At 48.4% G+C, this 10,914-nt stretch overlaps 4 protein-coding genes across 4 annotated transcripts; 3 read left to right on the top strand and 1 right to left on the bottom strand.

The window, feature by feature from the left end:
• Window positions 1-3,387: 3,387 nt before the first annotated feature.
• LAESUDRAFT_711752 (uncharacterized protein) lies at window positions 3,388-4,745 on the top strand (the record flags this gene model as incomplete). The annotated part of the gene is made up of 4 exons (XM_040906862.1): window positions 3,388-3,460; window positions 3,704-3,720; window positions 3,771-3,932; window positions 3,984-4,745. 4 exons carry the CDS (start codon window positions 3,388-3,390, stop codon window positions 4,743-4,745), a joined length of 1,014 nt encoding a protein of 337 aa, XP_040767608.1.
• Window positions 4,746-7,048: 2,303 nt separating this feature from the next.
• LAESUDRAFT_741554 (Mak16 protein) lies at window positions 7,049-8,412 on the top strand (the record flags this gene model as incomplete). Its single annotated transcript, XM_040911145.1, has 7 exons — window positions 7,049-7,151; window positions 7,210-7,319; window positions 7,389-7,492; window positions 7,551-7,663; window positions 7,725-8,082; window positions 8,139-8,280; window positions 8,333-8,412. Exons 1-7 carry the CDS (start codon window positions 7,090-7,092, stop codon window positions 8,410-8,412), a joined length of 969 nt encoding a protein of 322 aa, XP_040767607.1. The 5' UTR covers window positions 7,049-7,089.
• Window positions 8,413-8,679: 267 nt separating this feature from the next.
• Window positions 8,680-9,777, bottom strand: LAESUDRAFT_810208 (sphingosine hydroxylase; the record flags this gene model as incomplete). The annotated part of the gene is made up of 2 exons (XM_040914196.1): window positions 8,680-9,184; window positions 9,236-9,777. 2 exons carry the CDS (start codon window positions 9,775-9,777, stop codon window positions 8,680-8,682), a joined length of 1,047 nt encoding a protein of 348 aa, XP_040767606.1.
• A 230-nt stretch (window positions 9,778-10,007) lies between these two features.
• LAESUDRAFT_694341 (uncharacterized protein) lies at window positions 10,008-10,780 on the top strand (the record flags this gene model as incomplete). The annotated part of the gene is made up of 2 exons (XM_040906194.1): window positions 10,008-10,177; window positions 10,228-10,780. The coding sequence occupies 2 exons, from the start codon at window positions 10,008-10,010 to the stop codon at window positions 10,286-10,288; spliced, it is 231 nt and encodes a 76-aa protein (XP_040767605.1). The 3' UTR covers window positions 10,289-10,780.
• Window positions 10,781-10,914: the final 134 nt, after the last annotated feature.

Raw genomic sequence — 10,914 nt, 5'->3', positions numbered from 1 at the left:
GTATCTATTGGACCATGTCTTGCAGCATGAGTACCCTTAACTGAGGAGTCTCATGACATCTCCATCTGGGATTCTGATTCATCAATACTTATCCCCATCTGTTGGTGAAACACCTGACAGTGCTCCGGTTATCAACTTGATATTGGCCAAGACTAATAGAAGGAATGCTGTGCATTCTTAGCCTAGCTTCTATCTTATCAAGTTGGTCTGGATCCAAGACTGTGAAGGAGTCATTATGACTCGAGTCAGGCTGAAGGCCCGATCCGTGGATCTGAGCTGCACGTGATGTGTGCTTTAGACATTCTGGACTCATGACATCATAGGTGTACGTGATGTGTATGCCAAGTGATGCATGTGAATGATCCAGATGTTCTATCTTGATATAGCTCTGGAATGGCCCAGACTTAATGACGCAACCTTATTGAGGATCCTATTCAGGGATCAGGTTGTCGCATTGCTAAGTCTATTGAGGAGCCATTTCATCATATCTTCGGGATATTGATAGCGTAGACTGTCATAACCTGATCCTTTAACAGGTCTCTGATGGAACTAGGATTAGGTTTGATGGTTTAGTCTTATAGACGCTATGAGATCTATCTCCATGACTATTATAGGTCGCAATATAAGCGACTAGTCAATTGGTCTCTGATTGATCCCGATAAGTCATGTGCTGATACAATCTATTTGAGGACTCAATGGTTCCCTTGAGAAGTATGATCGAGATACGATCCATTGTGTCAGATTGTATATGATCAACACATTTGTGATGCATTCCATTTAAGGGCTTTTAGTCACGTGACTGAAGTCTTCCTTGGTCTATGCTTGCTCGCCACCTCTCGATTATAGGCCCTTGTAGCAGCATAGCCCACTGGAGTCCACATGATGACATGAGACTATATGTTGGATCTAGTCCTTTTAGGTAACCGTTCTAACCCATTCTCTATATCAGCATATGTAATGCATATGTAATGGTTTATATGAGAATGGTTAGGGTCATAGGACTGTATTTGTGACAACAGGAGCTCCAGCGCACACCAGGGGCAAGCACTTATAAGCCCTGTCAAAGAGAGGATGGGACAGAGCCTCGCTCTTCCTCCTCATCAGGTAAGTGCTTGCCATCGTTCCTGTCATCAGAGAGCCTCGCTCTGACACACGATATCCAGAAACTTTGTTTGCATAGGGACATATCGGCTCTGCTGTCACTAGGGTCCCCAGCAACAAAGTAAGCTCAGCTCCGCCGCATTCCTGTCAGCTCTGCTAACATTCCCATCACAGAGCCTGATACTTTATCTCTCACCCGCCCTCCTCTCCCTCTTTTCATTTCTGAACTTTTCTCTTTCCTTCTCTGTTTTTTCTTTCTTTTTCTCACCATCCTTCCGTTCTCGCTTTTGTTTTCAAAATTGCCTTTGTCTCCTCGCGTACATTGTATTTACATAGCTGATGTGCTTAAACCTCTGACTACGCAGCAGAGGCCTGCACAACCCGCTGGAAACACCGCAGACATGAAAGCATTTGCGACCGTTACTTAATGACACAAAATTGTAATTGACTGCCTTTTTGGAAAATAAAGTTGCCTAATTAGGGCATAGTGTTGCATAGGTCACACTTTATAACACATTTTCAGTGCATTTGCAGCAGGAGTAAATGCCTTCATGCCTGCAGTGATACTGCTAGCGAGAGGAGGGATAATCTTGGATCTTGAGGCTGTGCTTGGCTCTGCAAGAAGAGGTCTGTCAGATAGAAAGTCACATAGTTTGAGGGACACCAAATCTGTATGGAAATTTGCATCCAGTGCATTCGTCATCAATCTGCACCCTCCACATCCTCATAGTTCGAGTCGACCTCATCAGTCCAAGCATTGGCTGTATATTTTGGGGCCTGTCGCACTCCGTGTCAGAAGCCACAATTGCACAGTGTTGATGGCTCATTTATGTCTCACCATCCAAGAATTGGAATCTCTATATCATATTTGAGCCTGAGTGATCTCGGGCCAAAGTGTCCGCTCGCAACCACCTCTGATAAGCACTCGGATGGGAGTTCAATGGGGGGTCGAGTTTTGAACACGTTTAATACATAGTTTAAAACATGTATAAAACCCTTGTTGTACAAAACTACCTAGTTTTCTCTGGAACAGTACAGTCGTGGACAGCCAAACACGACAATTTTAAGAAATATTTCTAGAATGTCCGATATATATCAGAATCGATCTAGATTGATGAGGGGGTGTCTGTAAATAAATTTGAGGTAAATCCTGTGAACTGTTTGCCTGCAAAAGGTATTTTGTGATCCAGAACCCCTCAAAAATTTGGCAGACCCCTAAGAACAGGCCTAAAAATCACGTAAAATACGCCAATCGACTCCTTTTGAGCTCCTTTATATCATTTTATGGAAAGTTCACCAAAACCAACGATGGAAATTGGGCAAACAATTATGCAAGTTGGCCGTTGTGACTGGGGCTCGTGACCAACAAGTCATATATTATGGTGCGTGGTCACAACAAGGCTCGCACAGTCAAAAACACATCTGGGCTATACAATCAAATAACAGCTCTAGCTCCTTCTAACCCTTCTCTACTGAAGACTCAGATGATAATATGTTCCAATTGAGGCAGCTTTGAACTAATAGTACCTGATCCGTGTGTCTGTAGCTGAAAAACATTCAGATTTTCGACTAAAAATTTGACGGATGCCAAAAATGCACGGGAAAAATACAAAGAAAGTGTTTTTGGACGTTTCTCGACATTCTGAGTCTGAATCTGCAGTCAAAATCGAAAAGTAACGAGCCGTTCGGGCGGAATAAATGTATTTTTATTTTTGTCGACTTTGGTTGTCCACGACTGTAGATTGCAGCACAATAATGCTCTCGTAGGAGTCGGTAGGACCGTCATGTTTGCCTGCATGCCTACGCGCCTGCAACGTGTGATGTCACACATCTTCGATGAACTTAGGCTGCCCACTTGTTGGGCGGTCAGTACTCAATGCAGTGTCTGTTCACGAGTTGTTATATACATGAATCCTCCGGCCGTTGGCTTGCTTCAAATCTGTTGCGGCTGCTCAACACCTCCGCAACTCAGTCCAGTGCACATATATGTCTCACTGTAAAATAATATTGTATGTGCTCATCACCTTTGGACACCCTGACACTAGGAGTGATGGATGTATGAACCTTGACTGCATGTTTAACAGCTTTCCTTTTTCTCGAATAGAGAAAATGACGTCTTTGGGACCTCTGACCATTCTGCAGTCGACTTCGGTCAGAAACTCCATGGTCGAAGACCAAATGTGCTGACATCTCGGGGCTAACATCTCTCTAGACAACCTCTTCATCTACCACTATCACCAAGCTGCTCTCAAGCTCTCGTGTCCTGTCAAGCTTTCGCTCAACCCCATGGCTCCTCTTCCTGAAGCAACCGTGGTTGACGACCTCTTGGCAGCTTCGACCGCCTCCAGCATCATTCCTGGTGTGTCAGAGGTGACAGTGCTTCTTCTCTTGGCTCTGCTCATTCTGATCTTTCTGTCTGTTTGGACTTGGGTCTTTGTCTCCTATGCCCCTGTTTGCTTCTCTTGTTGTGCCGATCGCAAAGATCAAAGTTATGGTGTCTCAACAGGAAGGCCCCAATGGAGTGCTCTTCTGTCGACTCTCCGCATCTCAGGCACTCCATCTTCTACTAAGGTTATCGAGGCATGAGCAACTATGGACGCAGAGATGGGCGCAAAGGAAGTGCGTAGTGGGATTCATCGAGATCTGATTGCTGAATACATTTCTCATAGGCCCAGCTGACGTCTAATCAAGAAGAGCCTGCAGACGTCAAGCCATCGTCGTCTTTGACCATACTCCTCGAATGCAACATACCTGTTATCACTTTGACTCCCCCTCCTACCGAAGAGCACGGGATCTGTGCGAGAGAGGACGCGTGCCTGTCTTCCGATGAAGTATGGTTTCATTTTCTGACTCAGGATCTCCACTGAGAATCTTCATTGCAGGTGCCACAGGCCTCCATCAGCCAAGAAGTGGAATGTTATAGTGTTACGTTCGAAATGATTGGCGTCAACACCGAATCTGAGAGTATTGTTGTCATATCGACCACTTCTCTCCCTCAATGCTCTGCTCCGGATGAGAAATTATCTTCATCAATTGCAGACCTCGCCGTCAAATGCGACTCGACCTCTTTCGAAGATACCAATACCAATGAATGGGGCGTAATTGTCAAGTCAGCTTCCTCACTCTCGTCGTCCATCTCGTGGGACCCAGAGCTTTCCCAATCGATTCAATGTCTTGGTATCTGGATTGAAAAGCAATGCATCACCAAACAGAGAAAGACCTCTACATGTGATGATGAGAAAGCCACGAATACCCATTTCCAGTTGCTCTATGGTGACGATGCTGAGATGAAATGCACACAGGAGGCAGTCGACGCGGAGTACGATCAGCAGCTGCAAGAAGATTTTAATCCACTCCTCACCTTGGGCTACAACACACCACTGCTGTTCAAGCCATGTGTGCATTACTACGATGCATCCAAGTCGCTTTCGGCCAACGACGAGTCAAGCCTGGCTTCATCCGATGACTCCACTTGTTTCTTCTCAGTGGCATCCAGCATGTCTGATGATTTGACATGTCTCTCACCTATTCCCGAGGTCAAAGTGGCTGCTGGAATGCAAGACAAGGTGGCATGGATGTGCCCTGCAGGTGATCCCTGCGGCCCCTTCACTCTACACGCATGTCACGAGTCATGGAAAGTCTAGGCTTCTCACGGCCTTTGTCTATGCCATTCTCCCTCATCGGGCTGTCCACAATGCTTGATCCTGCCTACACATCGCGACTCTATCCTACTTGCAGATATCTTTGTCGATTGCTCTTTGGGCGAGACCTGACTGTTCAACTCTCCATCCATGACCTGCGACGCTTTTGTTCTGCAACATGCTTGGCTGGCTCGTTATTCCCATGACCGATGCTTCTGTCTCTCGTCTCCTCCTACCTCTGACACACTCTGCAATTCTGCATGTCCTGCTCTCATGTTTGACTACTCTTAGCCTAAATCTCGAACGCAACTCAATGCTCACCTCGGCCGCAGAATCGTTGGTCCGATTTCCAGCACATCTATAGCAATACGGCCGGCTACCCTCCACCCTTATGCTCCTGTTGTATCCCTCTTTCAAGTGCTCGCTTCGTACACCATACTATCTTCAACGTTCCACTCCCGCGCACTTGCAGCAACTTGTGACACCACGTGAATACTATCCTGAACTCAACTTGACCGGTCTGTAACCTGTTGTTCAATTTCCATTCAGGCAGTTATCTGCCAGCATACCACCACTAGCGAATTCCTCAACACGCGATACTCTCTATAATTGTCCTCTCTTTATATCGTCGAGCCAGTGCCTCCAGTGTCTTACTTTGATGTGCTAGAAGCGATCATCTCTTGAGTGTTGTTCTGAATCGGCTATTGTCATCTCTGCATATACCGTATCCCAGCCGACATATCATCATCAAAAATGACTTGTCCTTGACCTTGCCTCACTCTTGTGCCCTGCATTCTATTACATATTCGTCGTCTGTCTCTACTTTATGTATTGGCTCGACGATATCTGCGTGACTTTCTCTCTTCTCTACAGGCTGCCCATCACGCGTTGTATATCGGATCATTGCTGAATGAAACCGAGTGACTCAGTTGCGGCATCTTACGAAGTCCACGACTAGAGAAATGGAGCACGCTTGGCACAGAATGTGCTTGAATTCGTCAGTACACATGACGGAGTTATCTCACCATCGTCTGTAACTAGAATTTCTTGCACTATATTATAACGCTCATGAATACTGTATGCATGTTCATCGAATCAAAGTACTAGAGTCGATTGCCACACGAGAACTAAGCTGCACTAACGCAAAGACGGGTAGCGATGAGAACGACCAACCCAGGCTCCTCTCCATCTCGCTTTCGGGAGTTTGGGGGGGGCCATCCTAGGGAGGGTACACAGTGCCACATCCTAGATCGATCATTCACGTGCTCGATCATGATGCGATCACTAATTTTGAATATTCCCCTCCAACTCCCTACAGCGGCTGGGAGAAAACATGTGTAAATAACGGAGGTCGGTGGCTTGCCTTCCCCAATTGGCAGTCAGCATGGCCAGAAAATAGATTATTGATAGGTGCCTGTAATAAATTTCCGGCAACTCTTACATTCATTGATAACAGTGGTACAAGAGTCCTGCTACAGCAAGGCATCAATAAATGGCACTCAACAGCGTGATTCAATGGTGAGGATTTCCATGGCTATCTAGAACAGTGCAGATCATTGAGGGTGACACCATAGTTGAGTCCGGAGCTGTGAGATGTGAGAGGCTCTCTTTTGCATTTTGAACTCCTGGTGTCATGTTTTTGTTTGCAGCATTGAAGTTTTCATAGACAAACCTTACAAGGCATGCCTCTGCCAGTGTGCAGATATCAGAAGCACTCTCCTTTGAGGGTAGATGGGCTGAGCATATTTGCACAATGCAATAGATGTAATATTTGATTCCTGATTAGGTCGGTACAAAATCTAACGCTCGGGGAGCACCAACTACTACTTTGGGGCAGCTTGCATCCAGCCTCCGTTATTTACACATGTTTTCTCCCAGCCGCTGTAGGGAGTTGGAGGGGAATAAGAGTGCGGAGTTTAAGATTGGCTGAGTCTGAGAATTGTGGCTGAAATGTGGCTGAGGTGGCGGGATGAAGCACAATGTCCCACCCATAGGATTGGGCCCACCAAAACTCCCGAAAGCGAGATGGGGAGGAGCCTGGACCAACCTTATGGTGCAGATTCCGGCGTATTTCGACCAGAATTTCCGTTCAGGACTTTAGCCTCTAGTGAAGTTATGCAAGCGTGAAGTTCATTCTGCTAACCTTGGAGGACTGATAGGTTTTGCGGGTAGTTTACCATCAAAGATTCTGGCACGCATCAACAGGCGCCGACTCGTGCGAACATATTCCCTATGTAGGCCAGCCAATCAGGTCTGCTTTTACTGGATTTTCCCGAGTGAATTGCATCCTGTTCAATTAGCCAGATCGTCCTACTTGCAGTACATCGCTATATACCCCCTCTTCACGATGCAGAGCGACGACGTGATCTGGTCCGTCATTAACCAGCAATTCTGCTCGTACAAAGTCAAGTCAGTTATGCCACTACTGGAGCGGCCGTTATTCGTCATCCTCACATTATTCCGCCAGAACCACGACACAGAACTTTTGCCGCAATGAGTACAATGTTACGGGGTTCTGCAACAGACAGAGCTGTCCGCTCGCGAATTCGCGGTATGCGACCGTACGAGAGAAGGAGGGTGCGTACAAACACCATGGACGCTATCGGACGCTCAGATGTTGAAAACCTGGGTACTTCACGTATTCAGGAGTGCTATACCTATATATGAAAACTATTGAACGTGCTCACTCTCCTGCACACATGTGGGAACGTGTCAAGCTCTCAAACAACTACTCAAAAGCCCTGGAGCAAGTGCGTCTCTGTCCTACACCGCGTTCTCGCCTCGCTGCAGTCTAACAGAAACGTGCAGATCGATGCAGAGCTGATCCACTGGCCAAACTTCGTGATCCATAAATGCAAGCAACGAGTTACAAAGATAACGCAATATCTCATCAATATGCGCCGACTGCGCCTACGCCAACAGTGCGGATCTCTCTCTTTTTCTGTCGTCCACCCAGTTCCACGTACTCACTGTTCTCGTCAGACCCAAGCTGATCGGCGTGAAAAAGAAGCTCGACCGACGAGAAGCCGTGCGCGAGCGCAAAGCCCTCTCTGCTGCACGCCTCGAGCGCGCCATCGAGGCCGAGCTGCTCGAGCGTCTGAAGAGCAAGGCGTATGGTGACGCGCCACTGAACGTGAACGAGGAGGTGTGGCGCGCAGTATTGGACCGGGAGAATAAGGGGAAGGAGAAGGCGAAGGCGAGCGAGGATGAGTTGGAAATGATGGATGACGAGACGGATGAGGAGCTGGAGGAGGAGGAGGAAAATGAGTGGGACGAGAGGGAGTTCGTCAGTGACATGAGTGGAGAAGAAGATGAGTTGAGTGACCTGGAGGGTGTTGAAGTGAGTCTCTTTTTGGTCGATTCTTGCCCAGCTCTGGGATTGATCCAGCCCCTTAGTCGGAGGAGGATGAGGGAAGCAGCGAAGAGAGTAGTGAGGACGAAGACGAGGATTCGACGCAAAAGACGGCACTCGGCAAACGGAAAGCAGCACCAAAAGCACAGAAGCCGCAGCGCAAAAAGCCAGAGAAGAAAGCGCGCCGTACGTCGATAAAAATGGTCTTGCTTCCTTTCAGGATTGAACATTTTTCTAGGTGGACCGCGAGTGGAGGTGGAATACGAACAGGAGATGGAAACCGTCCCGCTCACGAAGGAGGCTCTCTCGAGTTGGTAGCCTATTATGCCCGCAAAATGCTACTTGCCTTGCATATGTTTTGTACTACGTTGCATTGCACCCCTTCTATGATGAAACCAGCATCATTGCCTGCGCAAGACAATTAACACGCATAAATTCGTAGTGTAGTAAATGGCCGGGTATATGAGAGCGGCGGTAGGATGAGCACTAAAGTACTGACAGTATACAGACATAATCTTGAGATGAGACATTACAGGATCCATATTGTCCACTGGCTAAATGGTGAGCGGTAGTCGCGTGCTAAGTCTACAAGGACTTCTTCTGTTGCTGACGGCGCATCTCGATATCCTTGCGCGTCATGCGCGTTCTAAGGATAGTGTCCCAATGAACGAAGAAAGGCTGGGCAAAGTTCGACTTTATGCCGATAACCTGCACATAGAACATCAGAGCGCTGCTGCGGGCATTAGGCAACAAACTTGCCTGGTGATGGATGTCGTGGTAGTCTGCATTGTTGCTAGTGATGACCTGCAGCGGATCGAAGGGCATCTTGTAGCCGCAGTGATCGTCCACCGTCTTCAGCGTCGACACAGCGAATAGGACGATGGCCTCCCGCGTCGTCATGCCAGAGATCAGCTCCGCAAGGCCACCGCTCAGCGTGTCCAAAAGCAGCCCCTCTAGCGGGTGATTGTACAGAGCGCCGAAAGCATACGGCACGTACAGTCTATGATGTACAGAGTGGAACTGCTTATACAGCCACGAGTTCATGTGCATCGCGCGGTGGAGGAAGTACTGCCAAGTGTCGATGATGAACCTGCACATGCATGATAAGTTACGGGACGATATAGATGACAACGGTACACACATGCCGAAGATAAATCGGGCAGCGGGGAGTGCCCACCAATACAGGTAGTACAGCAACACCCCTCCGTCCGTGTCAAGCAACCGTCCGCCCGTCTTCTCGCCGACCGTCCAAGTCAGCACACGCGCCAACGAGGGTCCCAACCGCAGCATGTTGCCGACATGGTCGACGCCCGCGCCCGACACTGTCTCCTCCATCCAGAAAATACCAATGATGGTCTGCACGACCTGCTGCAGCAGGACGGCTTTGATGACCTGCCAACGCGTAACCAGGTTCCGCGTTTTGACCTCGGCTGAGTCGTGGATACGGTATTTCTCGAGCCACTTCCAGTCGGAGGTGTCCATCATGTGGAAGGTAAGCGAGGAGAGCCAGTACGCCACGACGGGCACTGCGAGCGCGAAGTAGCGGTCCGGCATCCAGTCAACAAGGTTCGCGCGGGGCGAATAGTAGAAAGGCTGCGTCGTCGAGACGTATTGCATCTGAGAGGGGCTGAGCGTGAACGGCTCCTGAGTGACATTCACTGTGGTATGCAGGTATCCATGCATTTTGGACAGACAAAACTCCTGTACGTTCGAGGGCCAAAGAAGGGGAGGCGCGCAGCAGGGTATGAGCGAAAAATTATATGGTATGCTGAAAAAGCAAGCGTTTATGATACCTGGTGCGATGTTGGCATATGTGGCGTGAGACAACGCGGATCAGCCACTTGCGGCGGTAGTCGAGGCATCGTCTGGGCGTGATTTGTCTTCCATCCGGTGCGGTCCCGAGGCGCGAAGCTATGCAGGCACAGCCGACAAACGCAACGCAGGCGAAGGACAGACATTATATGCAACTGTCTCATAGCCTCGGAAGGCTTTCCAATGCTATCGGCCGCACTGCTGGCCTGTGCGAGCTGCTCAAGGTCGACTTGGACTCGATGCGCACCTTGGCTGCGTCTCACGCTGCACAGTGAGTACGGTGCAAAAGAGTCAGAGCAAGGATGATGAAGAACAGTACAGATTCATGACTGTCGCTACGGAGCTCAATCCAGATCCAGAGCCAGATGAAGCAGAAGAGTAGGGTGGCAAGCAGACGGCAAGGTCAGTGCATGACTATATGCGACAGAACTGATCTCATGTATAACGCGGTGATCTCACTCAATCGAAAAGCGCTGTGCTTGCTATAATATTGGTTTAGCTGTGCGACATGTAGCAGCGGGTGATTAAGCACGCCGCTGACCGGGGATTTTTGGTGATCACAAACGGCGTCCCTGTTGGGCCATCTACAAGTCTGTAGTCCAATTTGTCTCCTTCGAGCAGTGAAGCTCTGTGGAACGTCCCAGTTCCTGTTCTCGATATGTTATCCTTGATTCCTCCCTTTCATGCATACGCTGTGTTACTTGCGACTTCGAGTGTTAATACCTCTTTTTTCTTCCCATTCAGATCACTTCGGCAACGATTATTAGCATGTTGGCAACAGCTTGCGCTGACCGAGGCGTTGCTCCAATGATTTCTGTGTACATATCCTGATCACAATGACAGCATTAAGTTGTGAGTTTCCTCTTGTTACCATTCTTCTGTGTTGCTTGTCAGCCTTATCATTCGTCAGGCCCCCGACCTCTTTGTATGTGTGTGTTTCATACCCCGTCATTGCGAAAGTATTCCGATGCAATTAGATCTCAGGACTATGTGAAACTCCAGCCATAC

The sequence above is a fragment of the Laetiporus sulphureus genome (genome assembly GCF_001632365.1).
Source record: "Laetiporus sulphureus 93-53 unplaced genomic scaffold LAESUscaffold_6, whole genome shotgun sequence".
NCBI classification, from domain to species: domain Eukaryota; kingdom Fungi; phylum Basidiomycota; class Agaricomycetes; order Polyporales; family Laetiporaceae; genus Laetiporus; species Laetiporus sulphureus.
Note: the sequence above shows the minus strand (reverse complement) of the source record. Positions and strands in the feature narration are given on the sequence as shown.